This window comes from Somniosus microcephalus, chromosome 6 (assembly GCF_052327205.1).
Source record: "Somniosus microcephalus isolate GS21.2 chromosome 6, FLI_Smic_1.0, whole genome shotgun sequence".
In the NCBI taxonomy this organism is placed as follows: domain Eukaryota; kingdom Metazoa; phylum Chordata; class Chondrichthyes; order Squaliformes; family Somniosidae; genus Somniosus; species Somniosus microcephalus.
Window position 1 is genome coordinate 213,584,705 of NC_140992.1, and position 13,950 is coordinate 213,598,654.

At 43.9% G+C, this 13,950-nt stretch overlaps 1 protein-coding gene across 5 annotated transcripts in view; it reads right to left on the bottom strand.

Annotated features, from left to right (window-relative positions):
* Positions 1 to 13,950, bottom strand: part of slc12a4 (solute carrier family 12 member 4) — a 184,102-nt gene that overhangs the window by 140,835 nt on the left and 29,317 nt on the right. For 2 of the 5 annotated variants that reach the window (XM_085991379.1, XM_085991378.1), the window contains exon 1: positions 11,610 to 11,816. The exons of the other annotated variants lie outside the window; for them this stretch is intronic. In XM_085991379.1, the coding sequence (XP_085847505.1) occupies positions 11,610 to 11,745 (136 nt within the window). In that variant the 5' untranslated portion in view covers positions 11,746 to 11,816. Of the gene's footprint in view, positions 1 to 11,609; positions 11,817 to 13,950 lie in introns of those variants that run through there. 5 annotated transcript variants of the gene reach the window in all.

Here is a 13,950-nt window from a genome sequence, read left to right on the forward strand (position 1 = left end):
GATTTTAATCACACATTTTCAATATTGTTCTACTTCTCTTGGTGGTGGTTCGTAGGCTTTTCTGGCTCAATGTCATTTAAAGGTTGACAGCAGCATTTTGTGAATTAACTAAAATTGTTAAATGTACCACAGTTTGTTACGTGTGCTACTGCTAGGAAAATGGGACAGACCTGAATAAAGTTAGGAAATTATATTGTCACAATGTATTGAATAGGAATGGAATTCTGCCAGGCAAACGTGACTATTAATAAACTACAAATGCCATTCTAAATCAGCAGCTGCACAAACCACACAACTCATCTGTTTGTATATAAAATCTGTCCTTTTTATAATGAACACCATGTTTTTGATAGCATGGCACTGCATTGGCACAAAGTACAATAAAATATGAGCTGATCAGAGAAAGCCAGCAGGGATTTGCAAAAGGTAAGTCATGTCTAACGAACCTAGCTGAATTTTTTTTAATGAGATAACTAATGTGGTGGATAAAGGAGTGTCTATGGATGTTATTTATAGAGGCTTCCAGAAGGCATTCAACAAGGTTCCACACAAGAGACTTAATAAAAAAGAAAGCGCATGAAATTGGAGGCAGCCTATTGGCTTGGATAGTGAATTGGTTAGTAGGTAGGAGACAGAGAGTAGGGATACTCCAATTGGCAGGATGTGACTGGTGGTGTTCCCCCAGGGATCTGTACTGGGGCCACAACTTTTCACTATATTTATAAATGACTTGGATGAAGGAAGAGAGAGCCGTATATCTAAGTTTGCTGACAACACCAAGTTAGGTAGCACAGTAAATAATGTATATGGGAGCAGAAAGTTGCAAAGGGACATTGATAGATTAAGTGGGTGGGCAAAAAAGTGGCAGGCGTTCAATTTGGGAAAGTGCAAGGTCCTCCACTTTGGACCCAAGAAATATAGATCAGAGTATATTCTAAATGACGAGAAGCTAGGAACTGTGGAGGAGCAGAGAGATTTAAAGGTCCAAGTAGAGAAATCGCTAAAAGCTAGTGGACAGGTACAAAAAAATAATTTAAAAGGCTAATGGAATGTTGGCTTTTATCTCAAGAGGGCTGGAATACAAAGAGGTGGAAGTAATATTACAGCTGTACAGAGCTCCGGCGAGACCCCACCTGGCGGACTGCATTCAGTTCTGGGCACTGCACCTCAAGGAGGATATATTGGTCTTGGAGGGGGTGCAGTGTAAATTCACCAGAACGATACCGGGGCTAAATTATGAGGACAGGTTTCATAGAATATCAAAGATTGAGGGGCAATCTAACTGAAGTGTTTAAGATGAAAAGAGGCCCTGGGATACGTGGGCCTCTGCGCATTTCCAAGAGGAGAGGCCCAAGATCGGAAGTCTCTCTATCTCTGGGACCAGCAGGTAGGTTCGTAAATTTTTTGCTGATCGGAGGCATCCGCCCGCAGGAAGACTGTGTAAACTCCACACAGACATTCTCCCAGTGTTTGCGTGGGTTTCCTCCGGGTGCTCCGGTTTCCTCCCACAGTCCAAAGATGTGCGGGTTAGGTTGATTGGCTATGATAAATTGACCCTTAGTGTTAGGGGGATTAAATACGTGGGGTTACGGGGATAGGGTGGGATGTGTGTTGGTATAGGGGTTACGGGGATCGGGTGGGATATGTGTCGGTGCAGGCTCGATGGGCCGAAATGGCCTCTATCTGCACTGTGGGGTTTCTGTGATTCTGTGATGTGAAAGTCATGCGAGTGGTCTGAAAATTGATGCAACATAAAAAAATCCGCAACAAGATGAAAAAAATGGCATAAATTCCAAACAAAAGCATGCCATAAATAGCTAGTAATCCCGAACCCACAATTTTTTTTTGCACCATACAAGTTATTTCCTTGGTGTCTCAGGGGGGAAAAACATAAACTGACATGGGCTGCTCAACAACAACATATATTTATATAGCCCCTTTACTGTCAGCTTTGGCTCAGTTGGTAGCACACTCGCCTCCGAGTCAGAAGGTTGTGGGTTCAAGTCCCACTCCAGGGATAAATCCACACATAAATCTAAGCTAACACTCCAGTACAGTGCTGAGGGAGCACTGCACTGTCGGAGGTGCTGTCTTTCGGATGAGACGTTAAACCGAGGCCCCGTCTGCTTTCTCAGGTGGACGTAAAAGATCCCATGGCACTATTTCGAAGAAGAGCAGGGGAGTTATCCCCGGTGTCCTGGCCAATATTTATCCTTCAACCAACATAACAAAAAACAGATTATCTGGTCATTATCACATTGCTGTTTGTGGGAGCTTGCTGTGCACAAATTGGCTGCCGCGTTTCCCACATTACAGCAGTGACTCCACTTCAGAAATACTTCATTGGCTGTAAACTGCTTTTGAGACGGCCGGTGGTCACGAAAGGCGCCATATAAATGCAAGTCTTTCTTTCAAATCTTTCATTAACGTAGTAAAGCGTCCCAAGGCACTTCACAGGAGCGTTATAAAACAAAATTTGACACAGTCACATACATAAGACGTAGGAACAGGAGTAGGTCATTTGGCCCCTCGAACCTGCTCCGCCATTCAATAAGATCATGGCTGATATGATCTCAATTCCACTTCCCTGCCCTCTCCCCATAACCCTTGACTCCCTTATCATTCAAAAATCTGTCTATCTCCACCTTAAATATATTCAATGACCCAGCCTCCACAGCTCTCTGGGGAAGAGAATTCCAAAGATTCACGACCCTCAGAAAGAAGAAATTTCTCCTCATTTCCGATTTAAAAGGGTTTCCCCTTATTCTGAAATTATGTCCCCTGGTTCTAGATTCCCCCACAAGGGGAAACATCCTCTCTGCATCTACCCTGTCAAGCTCCTTCAGAATCTTGTATGTTTCAATAAGAACCCCTCTCATTCTTCTAAACTCCAATGAATATAGGCCCAACTGCTCAATCTTTCTTCATAAGACAGCCCCTTCATCTCCAGAATCAACCTCGTGAACCTTCTCTGAACCGCCTCCAATGCAAGTACATCCTTCCTTAATTAAGGAGACCAAAACTGTACACAATACTCCAGGTGTGGTCTCACCAACGCCCTGTACAGGTGTAACAGGACTTACCTACTTTTATACTCCATTCCCTTTGCAATAAAGGTCAACATTCCATTTGCCTTCCTAATTGCTTACTGTACCTGCATGCTAACTTTGTGATTCATGTACAAGGATCCCCAGATCCCTCTGTACCTCAGCATTTTGTAACCTCGCCCCATTTAAATAATAATTTGCTTTTTTATTTTTCCCACCAAAGTGGATAACCTCGCATTTTCCCCACATTAAACTCCATCTGCCAGATTTTTGCCCACTCACTTAGCCTATCTACAGCCCTTTGGAGATTCTTTGCGTCCTCCACACAACTTGTTTTCCCACCTATCTTTGTATCAGCAGCAAATTTGGCTACATTACACTCAGTCCCTTCATCCAAGTCATGAAACAGATTGTAAATAGTTGAGGCCCCAGCACTGATCCCTGCGGCACCCCACTAGTTACAGTTTGCCAACCTGAAAATGACCCATTTATCCCGACTCTCTGTTTTCTGTTCATTAGCCAATCCTCTATCCACATGAGGAGAAATTAGGGCAGATGACCAAAAGCTTGGTCAAAGAGGTAGGTTTTAAGGAGCATTTTAAAAGGAGGAAAGAGAGGTAAAGAGGCGGAGAGGTTTAGGGAGGGAATTCCAGAGCTTATAGACCTTGGCAGCTGAAGGCACGGTCACCAATGGTTGAGCAATTAAAATCAGGGATGCTCAAGAGGCCAGAGTTAGAGGAGCGCAGATATTTCAGTGGGTTCTGGGGCTGGAAGAGATTTCAAAGATAGCGAGGGGCGAGGCCATGGAGGGATTTGAAAACAAGGATGAGAATTTTAAAATCGAGGCGTTGCTTAATGTAGGTGAGCGAGCACAGGGATGATGGGTGAAAGGGACTTGGTGCGAGTTAGGACATGGCCAGAGTTTTGGATGACCTCAAGTTTACGTAGGGTAGAACGTGGGAGGCCAGCCAGGAGTGCATTGGAATTGTCAAGTCTAGGGTAACAAAGGCATGGATGAGGATTTCAGCAGCAGATGAGGTAAGGCAGAGTTGGGCGATGTTACGGAGGTGGAAATAGGCAGTCTTAGTTATGCCACGGGAATATGTGATCGGAAGCTCATTTCAGGGTCAAGTATGACCCCAAGGTTGCGAACAGTCTGGTTCAGCCTCAGACAGATGCTAGGGAGAGGGATGCAGTCGGTGGCTAAGGAACGGATTTTGTGGTGGGGACTGACAACAATGGCTTCGGTTTTCCCAATATTTAGTTGGAGGAAATTTCTGCTCATTCAGTACTGGATGTCGGACAAGCAGTGTGACAATTTAGAGACAGTGGAGGGGTCGAGAGAAGGGATGGTGAGTTGGAGCTGGGTGTCGTCAGCGTACATGTGGAAACTGTTGCTGTGTTTGCAGATGATGTCACCAAGGGGCAGCATGTAGATGATTAATAGGAGGGGGGCCAAGGATAGATCCTTGGGGGACCCCAGAGGTAACAATGCGGGAACAGGAAAAGAAGCCACTGCAGGTGATTCTCTAGCTACAATCAGATAAGTAAGAATGGAACCAGGCGAGTGCAGTGCCACCCAGCTGGATGACGGTGGAGAAGCATTGGAGGAGGATGGTGTGGTCAACCGTGTCAAAGTCAGGAAGGGATTGTTTACCCTTGTCACAGTCATATAGGCTGTCATTTGTGGCTTTGATAAGAGCCATTTCGGTACTGTGGCAGAGGCGGAAACCTGATTGGAGGAATTCAAACATAGAGCTGCGGGAAAGGTAGGCACTTGTTTGGGAGGCGACAACACGTTCAAGTACTTGAGGGGAAAGCAAGGTTGGAGATGGGGCGGTAGTCTGCAAGGACGGAGGAGTCAAGGGTTGTTTTTTGAGAGGGGTGATGACGGCAGAGTCGAAGGAGAGGGGGACAGTACCTGAGGAGAGAACCGTTAATGTCAGCTAACATGGGAGCCAGAAAAGGAAGTTTAGTGGCAATACGGTTGATGGAGCAAGAAGTGGGTCTCATGGACAAGATGAGCTCAGAGAGATCAAGAGGGGAGATCGGAGAGAAACTGAAGATGCGAGTTCTGAGCTAGGGCAGGAGGAAATTTGGCCTGGTGGGCTAGGGGAAGGAAGGGAAGTGGCAGAGGCAGATGATTGGATGGTCTCAGTCTTAGAGATAAAGTCGTCCCCAAGCTCCTCACACTTGTTGTTGGAGGTGAGTGTGGAGGAAACAGGGGAGAGGAGTTTGCGAAGACAGTTTGCAGTAGAGAATAGAAGCTGGGGGTTTATCTTTGCATTCCAGAATGATCCTGGAACAGTGAGCAGTTTTGGCAGACAAGAGCAGAACTCGAAAGTGCTTTATGTGATCCAGCCAGATCTGGCGGTGAATGGCTAAACCAGTTGTCTGCCATATCCGTTCAAGTTTGTGTCCCTTGGACTTGAGGGAGCAGAGAGGAGGGTCAGGCCAGGGGGAACAGCCAGGGTGAGAGAGGAATGATTTTAATGGAGACTAGGTGGTGGTGAGGGTGTGGTTGAACAGATCAGCAGCTGTAGAAATGTTGTGGTGAATGGAGGGCCAAAGACAGTTGGGATTTTGAAAGTGCAGTTGTAAGTGAGTTGGGAGAGTTTTGTTCCAGGGGTGGACACAGAAGGAAGTAGGGTTGGGAGGGGGAAGGGGGTGTGGGTGGAGAGCAATGAGGAAATGGTCAGAGATGGCCTTATCTGTGATTGACACGATGGGAGTAGCAAGGTCACGTCAGATGGCAAAGTCAAGGGGGTGGCTGTGAATATGGGTATACATGGAGGAATTCCTGGAGTGTTTACGGGATGGTTTCCTGCACCAATATGTCGAGGAACCAACCAGAGATCAGGCCATCTTAGACTGGGTATTATGTAACGAGAAAGGAATAATTAGCAATCTTGTTGTACGAGGCCCCTTGGGTCGGAGCGATCATATGATCGAATTCTTCATTAAGATGGAGAATGAAATAGTTGACTCAGAGACTAGGGTCCTCAATTTAAATAAAGGAAACTACGATGGTCTGAGGAGCGAGTTGGGTAGGATTGAGTGGGGAATGGCACTCAAAGGGTTGACGGTGGATAGGCAATGGCAAACATTCAAAGACCGAATGGATGAACTACAGAAGTTGTTCATCCTAGTTTGGCATAAAAATAAAACAAAAAAGGTGACTCAACCGTGGCTAACAAGGGAAATTAGGGATAGCATAAGATCCAAGGAGAGGACATATAAATTGGCTAGAAAAAGCAATAATCCTGAGGATTGGGAGCAGTTTAGGAGTCAACAAAGGAGGACAAAGGGATTAATTAAGAAAGGGAAAATAGAATATGAGTGTAAGCTTGCAGGTAACATAAAAACTGACTGTAAAAGCTTTTATAGATGTGAAGAGAAAAATATTGGTGAAGTCAAGCGTAGGTCCCTTGCAGTCAGAATCAGGGGAATTTATAATGGGAAACAAAGAAATGGCAGACCAACTAAATACATACTTTGGTTCTGTCTTCACAAAGGAGGACACAAATAACCTTCCAGAGATGCCGGGGAACATAGGGTCTGATGAAAGAGAGGAACTGAAAGAAATCAGTATTTGTAGGAAAATGGTGTTAGGAAAATTGATGGGACTGAAGGCCGATAAATCCCCAGGGCCTGATGGTCTACATCCCAGGGTACTTAAGGAAGTGGCCCTAGAGATAGTACATGCATTACTGGTCATCTTCCAGAACTCGATAGACTCTGGAACAGTACCCATGGATTGGAGGGTAGCTAATGTTACCCCACTATTCAAAAAAGGTGGTAGAGAAAAAGCGGGGAACTATAGACCGGTAAGCCTGACATCGGTAGTGGGGAAAATGCTAGAGTCTATTATTATAAAAGATGTAATAGCAGAGCACTTGGAAAGCAGTGACAGGATCGGACAAAGTCAACATGGATTTACAAAAGGTAAATCATGCTTGACTAATCTACTGGAATTTTTTGAGGATGTAACTGGTAAAATAGATAAGGGAGAACCAGTGGATGTGGTGTATTTGGACTTTCAGAAGGCTTTCGATAAGGTCCCACATAAGAGATTAGCGTGCAAAATTAAGGCACATGGGATTGGGGGCAAGGTATTGACTTGGATAGAGAACTGGTTGGCGGACAGAAAGCAAAGAGTTGGAATAAACGGGTCGTTTTCCGAGTGGCAGGCAGTGACTAGTGGGGTACCGCAAGGATCGGTCCTAGGACCCCAGCTGTTCACAATATATATTAATGATCTGGACAAGGGAATTGGATGTAATATCTCCAAATTTGCAGACAACACAAAGCTGGGCGGGAGGGTAAGCTGCGAGGAGGATGTCGGGAAACTGCAGTACGATTTGGACAGGTTGGGTGATTGGGCAGAAACATGGCAAATGCACTATAATGTGGATAAATGTGAGGTTATCCACTTTGGTGGCAAAAACAGGAAGGCAGATTATTATTTGAATGGCAATAGATTGGGAGAAGGGGAAGTGCAAAGAGGCCTGGGTGTCCTTGTGCACCAGTCGCTGAAGGTAAGCATGCAGGTGCAGCAGGCGGTTAAGAAGGCAAATGGTATGTTGGCCTTCGTAGCAAGAGGGTTCGAGTACAGGAACAAGGATGTCTTGCTACAGTTGTACAGGGCCTTGGTGAGACCGCACCTTCAGTATTGTGTGCAGTTTTGGTCACCTTATCTGAGGAAGGACGTTCTTGCCATGGAGGGAGTGCAGCGAAGATTCACCAGGCTGATACCTGGGATGGCAGGAATGACGTATGAGGAGAGATTGTGTCGATTGGGCTTATACTCACTGGAGTTTAGAAGATTGAGAGGGGATCTTATCGAAACCTATAAAATTCTGTCAGGTCTGGACAGACTAGATGCAGGAAGGATGTTTCTGATGGCCGGGGATTCCAGAACCAGGGGTCATAGTCTAAGGATAAGGGGTAAGCCATTTAGGACTGAAATGAGGAGGAATTTCTTCACCCAGAGAGTGGTGAACCTGTGGAATTCTCTGCCACAGAGGGCGGTGGAGGCCAGTTCATTAAATATATTCAAGAAAGAGTTGGATATATTTCTTGAGGCTAAAGGGATCAAGGGATATGGGGAGAAGGCAGGGACAGGGTACTGAATTTAGATGATCAGCCATGATCACATTGAATGGCAGAGCAGGCTCGAAGGGCCGAATGGCCTACTCCTGCTCCTATCTTCTATGTTTCTATGAGACAAAGATTAAGGGAGGATAGGAGGGCAGTGAACTCAGAGGAGAGAGAGCATGATGAATTGAGATAGAGGTTGAAATCATCGAGGATGAGAACTCGTTCGGTGCAGAGGCTGAGGGAGGAAAGCAGTGAAGATATCTTTTATGGTACTCATGAGAATGAACATAAAAAATGTGAGGGGTTCAACACCATTGGACATTCCACAAATTATAGGAAAAAATATCTGTTCTTTAACTGGCATAAAGGAGAGCACAAATTATACACAATGAACATTTTTTCACTCAAACATGTACTTACTGAGCAAATGTCTGCAGGATAAACAATGACGCATTTTATACATAGCCTTTTTAAAAAAAAAACCCTCAGGCAACAACAGCTCACTGAACACAAATTGGAGCTACCTTTGCACTCTGCACTTCAAAACTATTTCCACATAGAATTCACTTTTTTGGGGGTTTGTTTAACAGGTTGATAATGACATTTCCTAGTTATAATGAATGTAGAATGTCACATTTTATAAAAAAGAGTTATTAAAAATTGGGTGTAAAGATTATATTGCAGGTCATCAGTAATAATAAAATGCACTGTTCCATTTTTCAGCTCCTTGCCTATACAGAAGAGTTAAAAACTATTCATGTCAACATATAAATTGTGCTTCCAAGACAGGTAATTCTTGTAATTCAGCACATAGCAGATTCCAGCGAGGTGCGCTGAATGAAGGGCAAGTGTTTCAGACACCAGCAGAATGCACTTAGACACATACAAAACAGTATGTGAATTTCAAAAATAAAATAAAAAAAGAGTTCAACAACTTGCTGGCAAGTTATTGGGTCTTAATCAACATCTGTGGTCTCTGGACACATGGATAATGATTGACAATTTAGGTTTCTATCACATTTCTGAATTATCTGACTTTTTTTTTTCCATAGAAGGGAGTTAAAAAATGTATATTTTCACAGGTTTAAAATAGAGGCACGTAGACAAAAGGTGGTTAATATGCTCATCAGCAATTCCTTTTCTCAGGATACTAAATAATATGCAATTCTTTAGTTTGTCAGAGTATTCAGAAAAAGATACCCCTCACTATTGTGATAGAAAACACTTTGATCTATGTCAGTCTGTGAAAGGGCCCGGCTCTGTGACAGAGCGAGGTTTCTAAGAACAGATACAGAGACCAGGAAAGGCCGTCAGGTTTTGAGGCAGGCAGACAGCCAGCAAAAGACAGGGACTGCAGGAGACTGGCTCTACCCTGGGATGAACAACAAGATGCAGAGGGATTAATCTGTTTTAAGTTAAGACAACCCATTGATATATTCTTTATTTTTTTTCATTACGTGAATACAAGTTATATCAATTGACCTACAATCATACCTTTATCATAGATGCCAGCCTTGGCTCAATGGTAACTCTCACCTCTGGAGTCAGAAGGTTGTGGGTTCAAGCCCCACCCCAGAGATGAGCAAATAATCTAGGCTGACACTTCAGTGCAGTGCTGAGGGAGTGCGGCACTGTGGGAGGTGCCATCTTTCAGATGAGACATTAAACCAAGGACTCATCTGCCCTCTCAGGAGGCAGATCCCATGGCACTATTCGTAGAAGAGCATGGGAACTCTCCCGGTGTACTGGCCAATATTTATCCCGATTGTTGGTGTTCTTTGCGAGACCTTTCTGTGCGCAAATTAGTTACTGGGTTTACCCACATTACAACAGTGACTGATTTTCAAAAGTAGCTCATTGGCTGGGAAACGTTTTGGGCTGTTCCGAAATCATGAAAGGCACTATCCAAATGCAAGTTCTTCCTTTTCTTTCTTCATTACCCTGTATGTTCCACCTTACTGTGGAATAAAATAGTTTATGATTCGAAGCTTACGGAACTTCACCCTATCTAGTGTTAACTTGGCCTGCCACTGGAGATATACATATGCAAAAGACACGGATGTCCAGTTCCGGTCACAAGGGGTTCTATTGTTACTCTCTCAGGTCCCTCGAGCAAACAAGTAGATATAGGGCAGTATGAGTCAACTCCTATAATAGACACAAGAGCAAATAACATCACTGAACAAGAGAATGTAGCTACAGCAGACTCGAATTTTTAACATTCCACAAATAACCAGATATTTTCATTTCTGGCGTATTGGCATCACATGAAGACAGACATGACTACCAAATTCAACTACATCACAAATGTGAGAAACAGAACACTTGTGTAGCCAAAAGCAGCCATACTGCACAGAAGGCAAATGGTCATTAACAAAAAAATAAAGCTTACAAAAGCCACGGCTCTTCACAGTGAAAATGGTAAGAGTAGCCAAAACAAGTGTTCTTTAAAAATAACTAATCCTAGATCATAGCTATTGTACAAACAGACCAGGGACATGTCATTTACATGAAATAAATCTCAGATTATAACTGACCTCACACTTGTACAGCGATTATCATCATGTCTTTTCTGTAAACCAACTGCAGCCAATATGCATCCTATTATCTGTCTGACTAAATAAATTCTGTGCACTCGTGTAAGAAGGAGGGAGCACACAACTTTAACAAAAAGCCATGCACTGTTAGTATAATGGTATCACTTCTAAACAAAATATTCAGGAAGGAAATAAAACTTCATGCAGGTGGCTGTTACCAAACTCATATGACAAATAAAAAAGGCAAAGATGCCAATGCATAACTTCATATTAATTATATGAATAAATTTAACTTGTGTTATAAATTCTGAAATATTGAATACATGAAAATGTTACAACATTTTTACCTTCATTTCAATTTCTCAGCTAATTAGGAGATATAAATGGACCTAGCATCTTGTTAATCTAAAAACAGGTGGATTAATAAAAATGTAGTCTTCCACCTATTACAGTATAAAGCATAATACATTGGTAACTTTTTCTCTATGCATAACATCATGAACTTGTTTGTACTGGATAGCACATAAAGCTTAAACAATATAAAATCCACTCATCAAGAAACAGCCTCATACAAAAATCACTGTTTAGTTGAATTAAAAAAAGCAGATTGCATCTCATATTGCGGTTTCACATTCCACTTGCATTGGAAAGAAGCTAGTCATGATCTCACTTGAATTCATCCTTACATCAGCCCTGCATTTACCACAGACTATAAAACAGATTGCTGAATACGGTGAATCTACTTCCAAAACTACAGATAACAATTCTTAGTTGAAGAAAGAAACCATGTAACTGAATATTTTATTAGATCTCATACTTCAGCAATACACAGCTTGCAGATAGTTTGGGAGTTTTTTGGGGGGTGGGGAGGGGAGGTCAAGTCAGCTGAACAGAGAGAGACTTTCAGAAAGTTTTCACAACTTACCGTCAGAGCTCACTGTATCATTTGGGTCTTCTGAACAATGCCCAGCCTCTCTGTAATCAACCCAGGTCACTCCTTCCAAGCTATCATAATCCGATTTATGCTGGTCTTCTACCGGCACTACAGTAAAGTGATGCATTTTTCACAGCCCAGTCTGTCTCTGCTCTTTTTACCCGAGCCGAACAGCAAGGACTCCTTTGCTCTGACTGCATACCAACACTGTGTGGTCACTTCCTCTGAAAGGAAATTACTATATTCTGGAACTCCACCCAAAGCTTGAGCTGTAAACCTCAGTAAATTGCCGGATTCTGGTAAAAGTCTCCTCGTCTTTGTCCTCAGCTACTACTAACTTCTGGGAATGTTTTGAATAGGCAAAGTAAAAGGTAGAACAGTACAAAAACTCCAGTATTGTTCTTTTGAAAGTTAAATGTTTGACAAGATCAAACTGTGCTTTTCTAAAAGTGACTAAACAAATCAAAATTTGGAAAAACTTTCTAAAGCAGCTTATGCTCAACAACAACAACAACTTGTATTTATATAGCGCCTTTAATGTAGTAAAACATTCCAAGGCGCTTCACAGGAGTGTCAAGACAAAAATTTGACAGTCACATAAGAAATTAGGACAGATGACCAAAAGCTTGGTCAAAGAGGTAGGTTTTAAGGAGTGTCTTAAAGGAGGAAAGAGGGGTAGAGAGGCGGAGAGGTTTAGGGAGAGTTCCAGAGCTTCAGGCCTAGTCAGCTGAAGGCACGACCACTAATGGTTGAGCAATTCTAGTCAGTGATGGTCAAGAGGGCAGAATTAGAGGAGTGCAGATATCTCGGGGTGGGGTGAGGGAGGGGTTGGAGGAGATTAGAGATAGGGTGGGGAGGGGCCATGGAGGGATTTGAAAACAAGGAGGAGAATTTAGAAAAGCGAGGCTGGGAGCCAATGTAGGTCAGCGAGCACAGGGGTGATGGGTAAACGGGACTTGGTGCGAGTTAGGACGCGGGCAGCAAAATTTTGGATGACCTCAAGTTTACGTAGGGTGGAATATGGGAGGCCAGCCAGGAGTGCGTTGGAATAGTCAAGTCTAAAGGTAATACAGGCATGGATGAGGGTTTCAGCAGCAGATGAGCTGAGGCAGTGGCGGAGATGGGCAATGTTACGGAGGTGGAAATAGGCGGTCTTAGTGATGGCGCGGGTATGTGGTTGGAAGCTCATTTCAGGGTCAACTATGACCCCAAGGTTGTGAACAGTCTGGTTCAGCCTCAGACAGATGCTAGGGAGAGGGATGCAGTTTATGGCTAGGGAACGGATTTAGTGACAGGACCCAAAGACAATGGCTTCGGTCTTCTCAATATTTAATTGGAGAAAATTTCTGCTTATCCAGTACTGGATGTCGGACAAGCAGTGTGTCAATTTAGAGGCAGTGGTGGTGAGGTAGAGCTGGGTGTTGTCAGCGTACATGTGGAAACTGACGCCGTGTTTTCAGATGATGTCACCAATACAATTCTGCTGCTGCTGATGGTCCACAGCACCTCATGGATGCCCAGTTTTGAGGTGCTAGATCGGTTCTGAATCTATCCCATTTAGCAGGGTGGTAGTGCCACACAACACGATGGAGGATGTCCTCAGTGTGAAGACAGGACTTCGTCTCCACAATGACTGTGCGGTGGTCACTGCTACCAGTACTGTCATGGACAGATGCATCTGCGACAGGTAAATTGGTGAGAACGAGGTCAAGTAGGTTTTTCCCCTCGTGTTGGTTCTCACACCACCTGTCGCAGGCCCAGACTGGCAGCTATGTCCTTCAGGACTCGGCCAGCTCGGTCAGTAGTGGTGCTACCGAGCCACTCTTGGTGATGGACATTGAAGTCCCCCACCCAGAGTACATTCTGTGCCTTTGCTACTCTCAGTGCTTCTTCCAAGTGCTGTTCAACATGGGAGGGCGGTAGGTGGTAATCAGCAGGTTTCCTTGCCCATGCTTGACCTGAAGCCATGAGACTTCCTGTGGTCCGGAGTCAATGTCCCTCCCGACTGTATACCGGTGGGACAGGACATAGCTAGGGATGGTGATGGAGGAGTTTGGGACATTGGCTGAAAGGTATGATTCTGTGAGTAGCCGGTGCCAAGGTTCATCCGTCTGGTTTCATTTTAATTATTTTGTTTCATAGTGGTTTGCTCAGCCATTTCAGAGGGCAGTTAAGAGTCAACCACATTGCTGTGGGTCTGGAGTCACATATAGGCCAGACCAGGTAAGGACAGCAGATTTCCTTCCCTAAAGGACATTAGTGACCCAGATGGGGTCTTACGACAATCCGATAGTTTCATGGTTACCATTACTGTTACTAGCTTTTCATTGCA